At 40.2% G+C, this 20,032-nt stretch overlaps 2 protein-coding genes and 1 non-coding gene across 4 annotated transcripts in view; all 3 read right to left on the reverse strand.

Moving 5' to 3' along the window:
- Positions 1-13,629: 13,629 nt before the first annotated feature.
- On the reverse strand, positions 13,630-14,447 carry LOC109218583 (ribonuclease MC-like). Its single transcript, XM_019382962.1, has 2 exons — positions 13,876-14,447; positions 13,630-13,785 (listed from the first exon to the last, which is right to left on the reverse strand). Exons 1-2 carry the CDS (start codon positions 14,041-14,043, stop codon positions 13,642-13,644), a joined length of 312 nt encoding a protein of 103 aa, XP_019238507.1. The 5' UTR covers positions 14,044-14,447; the 3' UTR covers positions 13,630-13,641.
- A 4,187-nt stretch (positions 14,448-18,634) lies between these two features.
- On the reverse strand, positions 18,635-18,707 carry TRNAE-CUC. Its single transcript has one exon. It is a non-coding gene; the product is annotated as a tRNA-Glu (tRNA).
- Positions 18,708-19,428: 721 nt separating this feature from the next.
- The window catches only part of LOC109218584 (GDSL esterase/lipase At5g45960-like), a 4,165-nt gene continuing 3,561 nt past the window's right edge, over positions 19,429-20,032 (reverse strand). For both annotated transcript variants that reach the window (XM_019382964.1, XM_019382963.1), the window contains one exon: positions 19,429-19,890. In XM_019382964.1, the coding sequence (XP_019238509.1) occupies positions 19,697-19,890 (194 nt within the window). In that variant the 3' untranslated portion in view covers positions 19,429-19,696. The remainder of the gene's footprint in view (positions 19,891-20,032) is intronic.

Genomic DNA, 20,032 nt, shown 5'->3' on the forward strand with positions numbered 1-20,032 from the left:
AACTCAGCCCGATGATCGGGGTGTCACAAGTCACGAGCTACTACAGAGTTGATGAAAATACTACAAGTCTGGAAACATAGTCTGAAGATGAATAAAATATGCAGAAGATAAGGAAGAAACGGGGCTGTGGACGTCGACAGCTACCTCGTGTCTCCTAGTCCGCCTGGTCTGGAAGGAAATCAGCGCTCAGGTACGAACTCAGATGTGCCTGTCTCTGCACACATGGTGCAGGAAGTAATGTGAGTACTCCGACCCAGTGAGTAATAAAATTAAATAACGTTTGAGAACATAAAATCCCACAAGGGCACAAATAATGCTATCTCAAGCAGTAACATCAGATAAACAGTAGAAACCAGTGAAATATAGTAAGGAAATCCTTTGAAAACAGTTAAAAATCAATCATACTCAACCAGTAAGTCAGCCATTGTTACCTGACCAAACGCGTATAAGGTGTCATTGTTACCATTGGTCAGACATTGTTACCTGACTGGTCAGTCATTGTTACCTGACCAAATGCGTATAACAGTGTCATTGTTACCACTGTTCAATATTTAATCACTCTAGATGGGTACCCGCGCTCACTGTGGGTGTGCAGACTCCGGAGGGGCTCCTACAGCCCAAGCGCTATCAACAAGGCCTGAAAGCCTGAACAGTATCAATACGAGGTAAAGCCTCCTCACCTCACTCATCATGCCCTCACATAAGGCCCTCGGCCTCAATCAGTCCAGAAATAGTCAACGGCCCCTCGGGCAACAGTAAAGCAATAATACTCAGCTCAAATAATAGTTCAAATATCAGTTTAAAACTCCAAGTTTGAGTAGATATGGCTGCGTTCTAGAAACAGTGTAAATCACGTGGACTGAGTTCAAATAATATTTCAAACAGTGAGGAAAACAGTGATGATAGTTCATAAAGAGTTCAAACAGTCGGCAATAAGCTCCAAATATGGCAATAAGCCCAAATCATAGTGAAAACAACAAGATATTGCTAATACGCGGTAAAATATCATCCGGACTGGACCAAGTCACAGTCCTCAATAGTAAATGACCCCGCGCTCGTCATGGAACGCGTGTCTCATCTCAACATAGCACCAAGTTGTGCAAATCCGGGGTTTCAAACCCTCAGAACATCATTTAAAATCATTACTCACCTCTAGCCGGCCAAAAGTCTAGCTCGCTATGCCTTTTCCCCTCGAATCGAACTCCTCGCGCGTCGAATCTGATCAAAACCACAAGGAATACATCACAATAGGCAAATGGGTCATAACCCAATCGAAAAGACTCGAAAAATATCTAAAATCACGAAGTTGGCAAAACCCGAGCCCCGGGCCCACTTCTCGAAAAATTACGAAATTTGCATCACCGGACTCCTCGTCTCGCCACGAGTCCATACATATCAAATTCATCAAAATCGGGGTTCAAATGCCTCTTCAAGCTCCCATTTTACATTCCAAAAACCAAGCCCTAGTTCTTCCAATTTTTACCCAAGTTTCTAAGAATTAAAGGTAGATTCTTCAATAAAAATGATGTTTCTAGACCATAGGACTTACCTCCAATGGATTCCCAGTCAAAACCCTCTCAAAATCGCGTCAATAGCTTCCAAGCTTGCTCAACAATGGAGGAAAAATGGTGGAGCTCGCGGATGAAATAAACCCTTTAAACCTTTCTGCCAACAGCGTTTTTCGCTTATGCGGTCCCGCTTCCGCTTATGCGGCACCGCTTCTGCGGCCAAAAATCCGCTTATGCGGTCTTCACTTGAAAACCCAGGCTTCGCTTATGCGACTCGAGCTCCGCTTCTGCGGTCCTCTCAAAACCGCTTCTGCGGTACCATGTCCGCTTAGGTGGACCCGCTGAAACGTCCAACATACTGCTTATGCGTAACCTGACCCGAGCTCCTATTTCCGCTCCTGCGAGGCCTAGCTCGCTTCTGCGAGATCGCATCTGCGATCTCCTTTCCGCAGATGCGTAAACACATGCTGCAACCAAAAACCTGTAATTTTCCAACTTCAAATTCCTTCCGTTAGCCACCCGAAATCACCCCCGAGGCCCCCGGGACCTCAACCAAAGTTACCAACACATCTTAAAACATTATTCAAACTTGTTCCAATCCTCAAAACACGTCTAACAACGCTAAAACCATTAAATCACATTGAATTCAAGCCTAAGTTTCTTCAAAACTTCCGCAATACGCATTCGATCAAAACTCGACCCAAAACATCTCCGAATGACCTGAAATTTTGCACACACATCCAAAATCACCTAACGGAGCTACTGAAACTCTCAGAATTCCATTCCGACCCTCGGATCAAAATCTCACCTACCAACCGGAATTCGCCAAAATTCAACCTTCGCCAATTCAAGCCTAATTCTACACCGGACCTCCAAATTCAATTTCGATCGCACTCCTACGTCACAAATCATCCCCCGAAGCTAACCGAATCACCGGAATTCACATCCGAGCCCTCTAACTATATAGTCAACTTCTGGTTGACTTTTCCAAAACAAGCTTTCCTTAAAGAGACTAAATGTCTCATTTCCTACCAAAACCAAACCAATCCAACTCGATTAACCCAAATACCGATAATGAAGCATAGAGGAACATAATATGGACGGGGCGGTAACTCACGTGACGACAGGCCGGGTCGTCACATCCTCCCCAACTAAAACAAACGCTCGTCCTCGAGCGGGTCAAGGAACATACCTGGAGTCTCAAACAAGTGAGGATATCTGCTCCGCATCTCCCGCTCGGTCTCCCAGGTAGCCTCCTCCACGGGCCGACCTCTCCACTGCACCTTCACCGAAGTTATATCCTTTGATCTCAACTTTCGAACCTGACGACCCAAAATAGCCACTGGCTCCACATCATAAGTCAAGTCATCATCCAACTGAACCGTGCTGAAGTCTAACACATGGGCCGGGTCTCCAACATACTTCCGGAGCATAGAAACATGAAATACCGGGTGGACTCCCGACAAGCTGGGTGGCAAAGCAAGCATGTAGGCCACCTCCCCAACTCTCCTAAGTATCTCAAAAGGACCAATGAACCGTGGACTCAACTTTCCTTTCTTTCCAAATCTCATAACGCCCTTCATAGGCGAAACCTTCAACAAAACCTTCTCGCCCACCATGTAAGATACATCTCGAACCTTCCGGTCCGCATAACTCTTCTGACGCGACTGAGCTGTACGAAGTCTCTCCTGGATCACTTTCACCTTATCTAAGGCATCCTGGACCAACTCTGTCCCCAATAGTCTAGCCTCGCCGGGCTCAAACCAACCAACCGGAGATCTACACCGTCTCCCATATAAGGCCTCATACGGCGCCTTCTGAATACTGGACTGATAGCTGTTGTTGTAAGCAAACTCTGCAAGTGGCAAGAACTCAGCCCAAGAACCTCCAAAATCAATAACACAGGCACGCAACATGTCCTCCAATATCTGAATGGTACGCTCGGACTGCCCGTCCATCTGAGGATGAAATGCGGTGCTCAACTCTACCTGTGTACCCAACTCTCGCTGAAAAGTCCTCCAAAACTGGGAAGTAAACTGAGTACCCCTATCTGAGATGATAGAAACTGGGACCCCATGCAACCGAACAATCTCCCGGATGAAAATCTCTGCCAGCCGCTCTGAAGAATAGGTAGTACACACCGGAATGAAGTGCGCGGACTTGGTCAGCCGATCCACAATCACCCAAATCGAATCAAACTTCCTCGAGGTACGAGGGAGACCACTCACAAAATCCATAGTAATCCTCTCCCATTTCCACTCCGGAATATCCATCCGCTGAAGTACACCACCGGGCCTCTGATGCTCATATTTGACCTGCTGACAGTTGAGACACCGAGCTACATAACTCACAATATCTTTCTTCATTCTCCTCCACCAGTAATGCTGCCTCAAATCCTGGTACATCTTCGCGGCACCCGGATGAATGGAATACCGCGAGCTGTGGGCCTCCTCTAATATCAACTCCCGCAGCCCATCCACATTGGGCACACAAATCCGGCCCTGCATCCTCAGCACACCAGCATCATCAATAGTCACATCCCTGGCATCATCGTGCTGAACCCTGTCCTTAAGGACAAGCAAATGCGGGTCATCATACTGGCGCTCTCTAATACGGTCATACAAGGAAGATCGAGAAACCATACAAGCCAACACCCGACTAGGCTCCGAAATATCTAGCCTCACCATCCGATTGGCCAAAGCTTGGACATCAACTGCAAAGGGCCTCTCCCCAACTGGAATGTATGCCAAACTACCCATACTGACCGCCTTTCGGCTCAAAGCATCGGCCACCACATTGGCCTTCCGCGGGTGATACAAAATGGTAATATCATAATCCTTGAGTAACTCAAGCCACCTCCGCTGCCTCAAATTAAGATCCTTCTGTTTGAATAAATGCTGAAGGCTGCGATGATCCATATATACCTCACAAGATACACCATATAAGTAGTGCCTCCAAATCTTCAAAGCATGAACAATAGCAGCTAACTCCAAATCATAAACAGGGTAGTTCTTCTCATGGGGCTTCAACTGATGAGATGCATATGCAATAACTCTACCCTCCTGCATCAACACACATCCGATCCCAACTCTCGATGCATCACAATATACAGTGTAAGAACCCGAAGCTGATGGCAACACCAACATTGGAGCTGTGGTCAAAGCTGTCTTGAGCTTCTGAAAGCTCTCCTCGCACTGATCAGACCACACAAATGGTGCACCCTTCTGCGCCAACTTGGTCAAGGGTGAAGCAATAGATGAAAAACCCTGGACGAACCGGCGATAATAACCCGCCAAACCGAGGAAACTCCGAATCTCCGTGGCTGAGGACGGTCTAGGCCAACTCTGTACCGCCTCTATCTTCTTTGGATCAACCTGAATACCATCACTGGACACCACGTGTCCCAGGAAAGCCACAGAACCAATCCAGAACTCACACTTGGAGAACTTTGCGTAAAGCTTCTCCTCCCTCAATCTCTGTAATACCACTCTCAAATGTTGTGCGTGCTCCTCTTGGCTACGCGAGTACACCAAGATGTCATCAATAAAAATAATCACAAATGAATCCAGATACGGACGAAATACACTGTTCATCAAGTGCATGAATGCTGCTGGGGCGTTATTCAACCCAAAAGACATAACTAGAAACTCATAGTGCCCATATCTCGTCCGGAAAGCAGTCTTCATAATATCTGAGTCCCTAATCTTCAGCTGGTGATAGCCTGAACGGAGGTTAATCTTGGAGAATACCCTCGCCCCCTGGAGCTGGTCAAACAAATCATCAATACGGGGCAGGGGATGCTTGTTCTTCACTGTCACCTTGTTCAATTGCCTGTAGTCAATGCACATTCTAATTGTGCCATCCTTTTTCTTTACAAATAAGACCGGTGCACCCCACAGTGACACACTCAGACGAATGAACCCCTTATCCAAGAGCTCTTGAAGCTGATCCTTTAGTTCTTTCAACTCTGCTGGGGCCATGCGATCTGGAGGAATAGAAATGGGCTGAGTGCCCGGCACCAGATCAATACCAAAATCAATGTCCCTGTCCGGCGGCATGCCCGGCAGGTCTGCTGGAAACACATCAGGGAAGTCCCTCACAACGGGCACAGAATCAAGACTAGGAGTCTCAGCTCCAACATCCCTCACAAATGCGAAATACGATAGGCAACCCTTCCCAACCATCCGCTGGGCCTTTAGGAAAGAGATCACCCTACTAGGAACATAGTCAGTCATACCACGCCACTCAACCCTCGGAACACCCGGTATAGCCAACGTAATTGTCTTAGCATGAAAGTCCAGAATAGCATGGCACGGAGATAACCAATCCATGCCCAAAATAACATCGAAATCAACCATGCTCAACAGCAACAGATCAACTCAGGTCTCCAGACCCCCAATAGTCACTAGGCAAGACCGATACACATGGTCTACAACAATAGTATCACCCACCGGGGTTGATACATGCACAGGTAAAGCAAGACACCCACGGGTCGTACCCAGGTGATGAGCAAAATATGAAGACACATAGGAATAGGTAGAACCGGGATCAAATAAGACAGAGGCATCCCTGTGGCAGACTGAGATAATAACTGTGATAACAGCATCTGATGCAATAGCGTCTCTCCTGTGTGGGAGAGCATAGAATCGTGCCTGGCCACCGCCCGATCCGCCTCCCCCTCTGGGGCGACCCCTAGCTGCCTGACTCTCACCCCTAGCTGGCGGGGCGGGTGCTGAAGAAGATGGGCCAGAAGACGAGGGCTCACCCCTCTGCTGAGACTGACTACCACGGCTACGAGGACATTGCCTCCACATGTGCCCAACCTCCCCGCACTCATAACAGCTCCCGGGTGCTGGGAAATGGGACTGAAGGGAACCCCGCGCATCAGAGTGACTGGCTGACGCACTCGGTCTGGAGGAACCCTAAACAGATGGAGCTCGTGATGAACCCTGAGCTGGAAGAGCACTGAGAGATGGCTGGCTCTGCTGATAACCCTGATGACCTCGGCCGGAAGATGACCCACGATACTCAGAGCGAGCTGACTGAGGAGGCCTAAATAAACGACCTCTGCTCTGCTGGAACTGACCCCTAGACAGAGCACCACTAAAGCTACCAGAACCTCGAGGCCTCTTGGCCTCCCTCTCCTCTCTGTCCTGACGGCGAGCCATCTTAATATCACGAGCAATATCAACTGCATCCTCAAAGGAAATACCCAGAACTCTCTCTCGAGTCATCAGAACACGAAGGTGATAGTTAAGTCCATCTACAAACCTCTTGATCCTCTCTCTACTGGTCGGAACTATCCACGAGGCATGACGGGCCAACTCAGAAAATCTCGCCTCATACTGGGTCACAGTCATGTCTCCCTGTCGAAGCCACTCGAACTACCTGCGCAGCTCCTCTCTTTGAGACTGTGGTACCCACTTCTCCAAAACGATAGTGGAGAACTCCTTCCATGACAAAGGCGCTGCACCTGCCGGCCTACGTCGCTCATACGACTCCCACCATGTGAAGGCAGCCCTAGTGAACTGAAATGCGGTGAATGCTACCCCGCTGGTCTCCAAAATCCCTGCTGTCCGAAGCATACGCTGACACTTGTCCAGAAATCCCTGGGCATCCTCGCCCTGAGCACCACTGAAAAATGGAGGCTGGAGCCTACTGAACCTCTCAAGACGACGCTGCTCATCGTCTGGCATAACTGGGACTACAAAGTCCTGAACTGGTGCGACTGGTGCAACCGGCTGAGCTGGAGCTGCTCCCGGTGTCTGTTAAACCCTGCATAACCTGCTCCGGTGTGTGAGCGGCGGGGGTCTGACTGCCTCCCCCGGCCTGAGAGGTAGCCGCTGTAGTAGTGGCTGCAACCAAAAAACCTACAATTTTCCAACTTCAAATTCCTTCCGTTAGCCACCCGAAATCACCCCCGAGGCCCCCGGGACCTCAACCAAAGTTACCAACACATCTTAAAACATTATTCAAACTTGTTCCAATCCTCAAAAAACGTCTAACAACACTAAAACCATTAAATCACATCGAATTCAAGCCTAAGTTTCTTCACAAAACTTCCGCAATACGCATTCGATCAAAACTCGACCCAAAACATCTCCGAATGACCTGAAATTTTGCACACACATCCAAAATCACCTAACGGAGCTACTGAAACTCTCGAAATTCCATTCCGACCCTCGGATCAAAATCTCACCTACCAACCGGAATTCGCCAAATTCAACCTTCGCCAATTCAAGCCTAATTCTACACCGGACCTCCAAATTAATTTTGATCGCACTCCTACGTCACAAATCATCCCCCGAAGCTAACCGAATCACCGAATTCACATCCGAGCCTCTAACTATATAGTCAACTTCTGGTTGACTTTTCCAAAACAAGCTTTCCTTAAAGAGACTAAATTCTCATTTCCTACCAAAACCAAACCAATCCAACTCGATTACCCCAAATACCGATAATGAAGCATAGAGGAACATAATATGGGGAAGACGGGGCGGTAACTCACGTGACGACGGGCCGGGTCGTCACACACACACACACACACACACACACACCACAACCACATATATATATATATATATATATATATATATATATATATATATATATATATATATATATATTTCTGACCAGCTTACTACCCATGTCTTAGTAGCAGGTTTCACAGGTCAACTTAAAGGATGGTGGGATACCCATCTTAGCGAAGAAGATAAGAACCAAATTATGAACTTGGGTACAGAAGACCTATATTTTGTAATCTCCATATCCTTGGTTGTTCGTCTCTTGTGAGGCTTTTTGCTACAAGGTGGTAAACTAAATTGTTCACAGAAACTACCCAGCCAACTGAGAATTATCATATCCACTTTTCTCAGAAAAACTGCTTACAGTGTAGATCCGAAAGGATCACAGTGCCATCCTTAAGATATCTTCTTAAAAAAGTATAAGATTTAAGAAAGATATATAAAAGAAGCCTGGATCCCACAAGCCAAATATTTTGTACAAACAACCCCTCCAACCGAAGTTAATTATGAACAACCTCAATCTCCCACTTACTCAGCTTTAGGTGCTGAATTAGGTGTTTTAGAAAAAGATTTCAAAATTGATAAAGTAAAACTTCGAGCAAATTTTTATTCACCAGAAAATATTTTCAAAAGAACTTGGTTTTTTGAGAATTTTCAGGATTTACTTCAAAGGCTTTATGCTACAACTATCTTTTCAAAATTTGATCTAAAATCAGGATTTTGGCAAATATTTGGCTTGTGGGATCCTAGAGTCAAAATTAACTGTTTCGATCCTAGAAGGAAAAGAAGATATTGAATGTCTTCCAGGCTGAATCTCAGACTGTGTCGAAGAGGATGAGACAGAGACTCTTTGGCTAAATGATCTCTGGAATGAAATGGCTACAGATCCGCTAGAATATTGTTGGATCTGAGAGACCGTAGTATTTTCTGGTTTTTCAGCTTGAGTGGCATCTTGTAGTAACCAGTTTTGTGGTAGAGAAACTTGGCTCCAAGAAATGGGTTTTGGTATTGATAGGTGAGATCTTTGTAGATCTGTTTTGCATATATATATATATATATATATATATATATATATATATATATATATCAGTACGAAACACACAATAAGAACATAATTTCACCAGTTAGCTCAAAACCTTCCACAATAACAAAGCCTCAACCAAAGTAAATAGAAAGATATACAATTATGGAACTTTGCTCAGTTTATACCACACAGCGAGACCAACCAAGTTATATCCTAAAACACCGATAAGCCAACTCCAACAAATAATGAGGTACAATGAAACTACGGAATAATTAATACTTTCAGCAAAAAAACAACATTTAACAAGAAACAACTAATCATGGAAATACCAATAAGCATGTAGCAGTTAAGACAGGAGAACAATATATTGGGGACAGGGGAAAGGAACAGGCTAAACAGATAATTTGGTGGCGCATAGGTACTCGTCACCTCACCTATACGCGTCACACATGAATGTCCACATAGAAAATAAGCCGGGGATCCCTAATCCCTCAAATCAAAGTTAGGCACAACACTTACATCAATACCACGACCAACTCAAAGCTCGATTACCGCTTTACCTCTCGATTCCATCTCTAATCCACTCGTATCTATTCATAATTAACTTAATAACATCAATTATCGCTAAAGAAATCAATTCCAATGCATAATTAAATTTTCCCAACATTTTTCGCAAAAAGTCAAAAAACAACCCTGTGTCTGCTTGGTCTAAACCCGAAATTCAGACGAAAACTCGATTACCGATTCACCCCCGAGCCCGGATATACAATTGGTTTTGGAATCCGACCAAAATTTGAGGTCTAAATCCCCAAATTATGAAATCCCTAAGTTCTACCCAAAAATCCCCAATTCTGTCATGGAAAACCCTAGATTCTAAGATGAAATCTTGTGAAAAGAAGTAAAAGATTGAACGAAATGAGTTAAGAATCACTCACATATGATTTGGGGAATAAATGGTCTTTGGAAAACCGCCTCTTGAAGTTTAGGTTTTGAAAAATGGGAGAATGAATGAAAAAACCCGTCCAAAATCTTTTTTGAATAGTTGCAGGTATCACATTTGCGATCAAGGGTTCGAAATTGTGAACCCCGCAAATGCGAACTTTACTTCGCAAATGCGAAATATGCCTGGACCTGTTGTCATCACAAATGCGAACAGTTGTTCGCAAATGAGGCCTTTTCTGATCGCAATTGCGAAGGTCCCCTTCCCAGCCCATTGCTCACAAATGCAAACCTTCCTTCGCAAATGCGAGGCTCGCATTTGCGAGCCAGGCCTCACATTTGCGAGACTTGCAGACCTGAACACACCAGCAATTTTTCTTAAGTTCCAAATCACTCCGTAGCCTATCCCAAACTCACTCGAGCCCTCGAGGCTCCAAATCAAATATGCACACAAGTCTTAAAATATCATACGAACTTGCTCGCACGATAAAATTGTCAAAATAACATCAAAAACTACGGATTTACCACCAAATTGCATGAAATTTTCAAGATAGTTTCAAACTTTTATTTTCTCAACCCAATGTCCTAATCACGTCAAATAAACTCCGTTTTTCACAAAATTTCACAAACATGACTTTAATATTATATCAAACCTGTACCGGGCACCGGAACTAAAATACGGGCCTAATACCAACGAGACCAAACATTAATCAATTTCTTTAATTCCTTAGATTTTCAGTCTTACAATTTTCATCAAAAATTTATTTCACGGGCTTGGGACCTCGGAATTCGATTTCGAGCATACTCCCAGGTCCCATATTTTACGACGGGCCTGCCAGGATCGTAAAATACGGGTCCGGGTCCGTTTACCCAAAATGTTGACCGAATTCAACTAAAATTAACTTTTTGCAATAAAATTATTACTTTAGCAATTTTACACATGAAGGCTTTCCAGAAGCATGCCCGAACTGCGCACGTAAATCGAGGAGAACTAAAATGGGATTTGAAGGCCTCAGAATGCAGAATTAACTTTTAAATTATAAGATGACCTTTTGGGTCATTATATAATCCGAGGTCCATAGCTCCCAAAATGCAAAAAATGGCCATAGAGTACTTAATAGTCTTCCCAGGACTCCTCTTTCGCGAATGCGGGATAACCATCGCGTTCGCGATGAACAAAAATATCAGCTCCCAAAAATGCTCTACGCCTTCGTGGAACAAGCCTCACGATTGCGATACACACTGGAGACATAACTACGCGAAAACGACATGAGCCTCGCGGACGCGATGAAGAAAGGTCCTCCTGCTCCATCTCCCAGCTCAACTCTACGCGAACACGATCTCTTATACGCGAACACGAAGAACACATCATTAACCCACCGCGAACGCGAGCAACAAAGCGCGAACGCGAAGAACAAAACTCTGCACTGGCCAAATTATCCTTCGTGAACATGATGCTCCATCCGTGATCGCGAAGCATAGCTAAAACACCAGAAAACCAGCAAAATACAACAATGAAAAATGAAGGAAAAATAGCCCAAAATCAATCCGAAACACGCCGGAGCCCCTCGGGACCACGTCCCAACATTCCAACAAGTCGCATACCATAACACGGACCTACTCGAGGCCTCAAAACACATATAACAACAACGAAATGACGAATCACACCCCAGTTCGAAATCAATGAACTTTGAAACTTCAAACTTTCACAACGGATGCCGAAACCTGTCAAATCACGTCCGATTGACCTAAAATTTTGCACACAAGTCACATTTGACATTACAAACCTCCTCCAACTTCTGGAATCGAAATCCGACTCCGATATCCAAAAATTCACTCCCGGTCAAACTTTCTAAAATTCCAACTTTTGCCATTTCCAGCCAAATTCCACTACGGACCTCTTACGATCCGGATGCGTTCCTAAGTACAAAATCACGCAACGGAGCTAACGGAACCATCAAAAATCCTATCTGAGGTCAAATACTAAAAAGCCAGACTTGGTCTAACCTTTCAAATTTTAAAGCTTCAAGCTCAGAAACATTCTTCCATATCAATTTCGAATAACCTGAAAACCAAAACCGACGATTCAAATAAGTTATAATACATCATACGGAGCTACTCATTCCCGAGAACTAGCGAGCGAAGTACAATTGCTCAAAACGACCGGCCGGGTCGTTACACCTACCAAGCCACGTCCAATTGACCTCAAATTTTAGACACAAGTAAAAAATGACACCTCGAACCTACTCCAACTTTCTAAAATCCAATCCAACGTCGATACTGCCGACCAAAATCGCCAAAATTTCAACTTTCGCCAATTCAAGCCTAATACTACTACGGACCTCCAAATCATATTTCGGACGCGCTCCTAAGTGCAAAATAACCTAACGGAGCTAACGGAACCATCAGAATTCGAATCCGAAGTCATTTACACATAAGTCAACATCTGGTTAGCTTTTTCCAACTTAAGCTTTCAAATAAGACTAAGTGTCTCAATTCATTCTGAAATCACTTCGGACTCGAACCAACTAACCCGGTATAGCATAATACATATGTATGACACAAACGAACCAGAAAATGGGGGAACGGGGCTGCAACTCTCAAAACGACCGGCTCAATCGTTACAGGCCAAACATAATAAACTGGAGTCCTGTGTACCTGTGTATGAACTTCCAGCATATTATGCTGGACCGGTATACTTCGCTGGCTGCAGTATAATATACTGGAACTCCAAACTCCAGTATAATATACTAGAGTTCCAGTATGCTTTGCTGGATATACTGGAGTTCCAACAAAGTATACTGGAACTCCAGTATATTATACTGGAGTATTTTCCGGATTTTGAAAAGTATTTTCGTTCAGATTTATCTTTACATGAAAAGTGGTTAAATTTCGATGACTTTTAAAGCTGTGGCTATTTTTGAATGATCACTTATAAATCTAGTTATTTTTGAATTTATACGGATGCATGCATACATATCGCAACATATCATTTGGTAAAACACTTGCTACTAAAGTTAAAAATGGGTTCTAAAATTCATTTAAATTGAAATGAAGCATGTTACAAGGGAATTACTTCCTAATTCACGTTTCCTTTAATTAATAAGACTAGGAGCCCGTTTGGATGAGCTTGTTTTAAGTGACTTTTAAGTCAAAAGCCATAAGTTAGGAATTCTAGCTTTTGATGACTTTCGGCTTATTTTTGTCATTTTAGCTTAAAAATAAGTGCTTAAAAGCACTTTTTCACTTTATCCAAAGACTACAAAATGACTTAAAAGCTATTTTGGTTTAAAAACACTTAAAATAAGTCAATCCAAACGGGCTCTAGAACTGAGGAATTATAATGTTGGACCCCTGGATACAGCCTCTTGCGTTGCTGCTTGGTGGGCATGAAACGAATTGCTTCAACGTAGCGTCCATACATAAGTATATCTCATGCAGAAGAATATGATTGCTATTCATCTTGCATGAGATGTAGATATCGTTGTTGTTACCAACCAGTTTATGAAAGGCATTGTTTATGTCCCTTTTTTTTTCGAACAGTAACGTTGGATGGTCTAATGTTTGCATCAATCAAGTAGCCGAGCAGATTCTTCTTGTTATTTATTGCAATCATATTGTGATGCACTGTTACTGATGCCTTGAACTAATCCATAAGTGAGAGTGACTGAACTGAACACAGTCCATGTTTCTCCCACTGGTATTTCCAGAAATTTCGGTTTATACCGCCGTATTCCAAATTTGGCCAAATAACTCCGAGATCTGCTTCCAAGGTTTTGTCCATGTCCAACTATGCACGCAAAGCATAAACAAGTATAAAATTATACAAAAAGATAATTACATATAATAAAAAGAATTAAAAAGAAAACAGCTAGCATACCATGGTATCTACTTTTTTGTCTTCATCAGTTGAAGGTCCTGGACAGTTATTTAAGCTTTTTCCTCTAACATCTGCTGGCCAAAGCCCGTGGACGGAGAAGCGTTTCATGGCGCCGGGTTCGCAACGGTTTATGGTACAATAAATAGGTGGCTCTAACACGTACATCATATAGTGATATTGGCCATTCGTAACTTCGGGGTACACACAAGGGTAAAAAGCAAGAGTATTGTAACCAATTCCATAATTAAGTGAGTCGTCGTCGTCGTCGTCGTCGTCATCATCATACCCAGTATAATTTCACATATGGGATTTGAAGAGGGTAATATGTACGTATACCTTACTCCTACCTGGAGAGATAGAGAGGCTGTTTCCTATAGACCCTCGGCTCAAGAACGTGTGGAGAAGAAGAGAAAGGAGAAGAAGAAAAAATAGTGGGAGGATGAAACAACAAGGAGACAAAGGACGATAACATAATTAAGTGAGTATGACATAATAATGCTTTTTGATGAATGATGTGTGGTTCAACTCATCACATCTGCTCTTTATAATGGATTGGGGCTCAGCTAATTCTTATTGCGCCCTTTCGGTCTATTAACATGTTATCCTGATCAATATTACTTCCTTGTTTCACATTTTTGTTTTACTTTATAACTTCTTTACAAAGTTCTACAAAATAAATATAATATATTTCACGTTCATAAAATAAAAGTATTACATGATCTCTTATCAGTTGAATAAAGAAAATAATCCTACAAAAATATGTTTTATTTAATTTACCGATCTTTTAGAAAATCATATAACTGAAATAATAATATTTACAATGAATCTTAAAATTGATTATCGTGAACAATTAGAGTGTTTTTCCATATGCAATGGTATATATATGTATCAAAGAAAAGGGATTTGGTAACAAGACACTTTTATTAAAGGGAGCTTCTCTTTTTATGCGGCTATCAATGACTAGGGGCGTACGTGGATTGGATTGGTTCGATTTTTTATCAAAACCAAACCAAACCAACTATATCGGTTTGGATTGGTTCGGTTTGTTGGGTTTTTCAGATTTTTTTTGCTATATGAATATTATTTCAATCTCACTTTGTTAAATTTTTTATAAGTAAATATATGTTTAGTAAAAATAAAAAAAAAAAGACAAATATATGATATATTAAAATATTCTTATTGAAGAATTTCTTAGTGACACATGATGCTCCCTCCGTTTCAATTTAGATGAGGTACTTTGACTCGGCACGGAGTTTAAGAAAAAAAAAAGACTTTTGAAACTTGTGGTATTAAAAGGTTAAGGGGTAAAGGCTTTGTGGGGCCATGACATTTGTGTGGTTATAAGAGCTTCTCATTAAGGGTACAATGGGTAAAATGAAGAGTTTAAAGTTAAATTATTTTCAAATTTAGAAATGTGTCATTTAATTTGGAACAAACTAAAAAGGAAAGTACCTCATCTAATTTGAAACGGATGGAGTAGTATTTTTTAGTCCTCTGGCAATAATTTTACGTTGACGTACACTTAAAGGTTAACCAAATTTAATAATTAAACATAAAAATAAATATGAACCCATATAATGGTATGTTCTATTTAATTTTAAATTATCGAAATACAATTTCAAATTCGAAAAAGATATAAGAATTTAATAGATCTTGACATATGAACATGGAAGAACAAAGAGATTGACATATTTCACTAATACTTGATAAGAAAGTGATCATACAATCTATTATTGAAAGTTAATAAATATGTATACTTCATATTTACCTAAATATTGCATCCCATAGGAGAATCACAAATATTTCTAGATATTGTATAAAGAAAATTATATAAAAAGTCTTAAAAGTATATATATAAAAAATTTATATTTATATGTCGTTTTGATTTGGAATTTATATTCAATACCAAACCTAATAGGCCTTTTTACTCTATTTGGTTTGACTTTTTGATTTGGTACGATTTTGCAGTTCGATTTGTACACCCCTACCAATGACATATACATATAATTAGTGCTGTATATTTAAGAAGCTTTTCGAGTAATGCACCTTTTTCGTTCTTTTCTAACTTAGTCCCAGAAATTTCACATGCTGCGGTATGCATGCATGTGAAAGGTCGATCTTTCCAATAACTTTTCTCCTAATTCATCATATTAATTTGAACATCTTAATTTATGAAACAATTCTCAAATAAACTTAATTTTAAGGTTTAATTTATGAGACACAGCAGTGAAATTGAACTTAGCTTGTAAGTAAAACATGCCAATTCACACACACACATACATAATTTTTTGTCTGTTTGTGACACGCGCTTCTCCTAATTTTTCCTCTCCATTCTCGGGAAATAGTTAGAGATAGTCTACATTGATAGAATAAACATTAATCATAAGTTTTTTTGGATCTGTGTCAGATATACAAATAAATACGATTAGTATTAAAGTGAATACTAATATGATTTCCCGAATTCATCTGAATACTAATATGATTTTCCGAATTCATGAGAACACTGACAATACACTGATAGAATAAAAATTAATCATAGATTTTTTTTGTGTGTGGTCAAATTACATTATATAGTAGTACATGCATATGTAACACTTTTCCTGATTAAGACATTTTTTGTATACACCCAAAAAAGAATTCAATTTATTTCACAACCATAAATTTTTAATGTTGCAATATCAATTGTTCTATCTGATTGAGAAATTGACTTTTGAGGCTATTCTTGACCAACTAACTTTCAAGTTTTCAGAGGCAGAAACACCTATGCTTTTGATATTCCGTGATTTTTAGATTCATATATGTGATCTTTAGTATTCGTTATTTTAAAGTTAAAATTGTAATGGCCCGATATGTCATCTTTAATTTTAAATATTTATCACTGTGTTTTGAGACCTCGAATAGCATCATTCAGCACTCCTCGACTTACGTGCACAGTTCGTAAATTTTTTCCGGAAAACTTTTGTGTGAAAAATTGATAAAAATGTGTTTACACCAAATCAATAAATATATGGCACATGTATTCCCATACACTTTTATATAAAAACTAATTAATCATGATAAATTAGTATAGTTTAAGTTTGGTGGAAATATCTAATGCGGTTAAATTGCACTAACAATAATAAAATGGGTAAAACTTGACTACGCGTGATTTTTATACCAATAAGTGCATGACACATGTATTCGCATACCTCAATGTATGACTTAGAGGGTGTTTGGCTAAGCTTATAAGCTGGTCAAACTGGCTTATAAGCACTTTTTGGCATATTCTACGTGTTTGGTAAAATTAAAATTGCTTATAAGTCAAGTGCTTATAAGCGAAAAATAAGCCAAAAGCCATAAGTTGGTGTCCCCCAACTTATCAAATTTCAGCTTTAAGCACTTTAGATTTGACCAAAAATTTACTATTCTATCTCTAAAATGCTTCTTTTAAAAAAAAAAAAAAAACTCTTCATAGAGTTTCACTCTCTCTCAGTTCTTCAAACCTAAACAGCCCGTGCCTCTGCAATTCTCCAGCCCGTTTCTGTCGACAATTTGAGGTAATGAGATTTACTTGTCTTCTTCATATAGTTATATATACGTGACTTGTACTGTTAGCCTCAAGTAAGATTCCTACTCTTCTAGTTGTATATTTTTACGTGGATTTGGTGTAGTAAATAGTAGTATAAAAAACAAAAGAGTGTTGTACAAGATTAATTTGAATACTTTCTCTTATTTATTTTTATTTTTTGGGGGTACAAAATGCTTTCTTGTGTAATTCGCTCGTTGAAAGTCATCACTATTAGGGGTATTCAAAACTGAATCGTACTGGCTACAATGGTGATTCATAATTACATTAAAAAGAAATGTAAGGTGGACAATGCATTCCAAGAAGCTGAGATTGAGAGATATGTGCCACGCGTTGATCCTGATGTTGGAAGATCCGCAAGAGTCAATGTTGGAAATGAAGAAAATATAGAAAATCAAGGAGATAATAATAATATTTGGATGCAATTCGTGATCTGATTGCTCAAGATATTTATGATAGTTGAATATTTTAATTTTATTTACCATAAACAATACATATTAAGTGCATGTTTCTTCTCTGCAAATATTGTGTGCATTATTTAAAGCTTTTTCTTTAATTTTGTTAATTTATACTCCACCAATTCTAATTTATGATTGTACACTTGACATAACATAAAGTATATTTGTAAAAAAAGATATTATCTAATCATTTTTATAGTTAAAATAACATGATAAATAGGTTACTTTTGTATCTGAATCTATGTAAAATCTAAAATTTTGAAGAAGATGACGTTTTTAGTAGTGTAAATTGTTATAAGGTCATTTAAGTTAATTTAACATAAAAATAGCTTATCAGCACTTTTTAATCAAACAGTTTTAGCTGCTTATTATTAATTTCAGCACTTTTATCCAAAACGTAACTGCTAATTTATTAAATTAACTTTAGCACTTAAAAGTGTTTTTCAGCACATAATGCTTATCAGCTACTCAAAATCAGCTAAGCCAAACGGACTCTTAAGCATGATAAATTAGTGTAGTTTGGTGATTTTTACAGATAAAATGGCCCTATGTATATGTGATTGATGTACTCATAAATATATGAAATGATCACATAAAATAGGTAGAGACCAACATTCCCAAAATGCAATTGCAGGTTTGCTAGGTTTTTTATTAGTTGCCTTATTTTGGTCATTTATCCCAGGCTAGTGGATGCAAACGTAAGAAAAGCAAATTTCAAATTATTACACAAAATATTTTCCGTTGCCGGGACTTGAACCCGGGTCTTTCGGGTGAGAGCCGAATATCCTGACCAACTAGACTACAACGGATGTGCTGCTTGTCCCAGGCTAGACAATAAATTATTCGGGTATGCTAGCTTAAAGAGATGATTGGAGCAAGTAGCAAAATTTCTTTTGCTGTCAGGCAGTTCATCCTCTAGAAGCAAGGAGAATATAAGTTGTGAGACTCCCTCAATTTTGAGTGAGAACCACCTACACACTCTTGTGGTCCGGCCTTTCCCTAGATCCCGCACATAGCGGGAGCTTAGTATACCGGGCTGTCCTTTTTTTGTTTCTCGCTCGATGTTCGGTACTTTATATTGGTGTTCCGACTTCCGACAGAGGGGCATCGCTGCCTATGACTATTTTTCCTATTTTAGGTCTCAATCTGAAACCTCTACTAAGGGTGGAGGGATTCAGTCCATTCAATCAAATCCTTGGTGGTGATCAAACGAAGTCGGATGTGACGAAAATTGAAGAGAGTAACCTTCTCATTTAATTTTAGTCATTCAAAAATAATTACTAACCTTAAAAAGATCACAACAAACAACAACAACAACAAACTCAATATAATCCCACTAGTGGGGTTTACAAAGGATAGTTATATACAAACCTTACCCCTATCTTGAGAAGGTAGAACAATAACACCAAACAGTAACGACAGTAAGATAAGATGGTCTTCTAATGCTTAATTTCGATTTGGAATATTCTCCTTCAAAACATATTGTAGCTGTCCTTCTCGTCTTAAAATGACGAATTTGGCTCCTTCAAAGGCAATTTAAATAAAAGTGGATAATAATTGAGTCAACAATAACAACCCAGTGAAATCTTATAAGAGGGGTCTGTGGAGGATAGTGTGTACGCAGACCTTATCCCTACCTATGAAGATAGAGAGACTGTTTTTTAAAGACCCTCGGCTCAAGAACGTAAAAAAAATGGAGCAATAGAGAAACAATAGCAACAACAATATAATAAGACAGTGTAAGCAAATAATACAACGAATAATGACAGGATAAGAGGATTTATATAATGTACATATTTTAGTTCTTGGTGATGGAATCAATAGTTGGCTGAAGTGCTTGAGAGATGAGGTAATATGTGTTCTCAGTTGGATGTATTGAATCCCAAAACACATACTTTGATGCATTTGGGCAAATATACGATTTTGGGTTGCACATAAATGAAGCTTCCAATAAGCCCGTTCCACAGCAGCCACTGTTAGACTTTTCAAAATCTATCATTTAAAACAAATAAAATAAAAGAGAAAAATTTAGTTAATTATCTGCAGCAATTAGAAAATAAATAAAAATGTCTTTGTTTTTAGGCTCAGATATATCATACTATATTTTACTTTTCATTGGAACTATATATATATA

The sequence above is a fragment of the Nicotiana attenuata genome, unplaced genomic scaffold (genome assembly GCF_001879085.1).
Source record: "Nicotiana attenuata strain UT unplaced genomic scaffold, NIATTr2, whole genome shotgun sequence".
Classification (NCBI taxonomy): Eukaryota; Viridiplantae; Streptophyta; class Magnoliopsida; order Solanales; family Solanaceae; genus Nicotiana; species Nicotiana attenuata.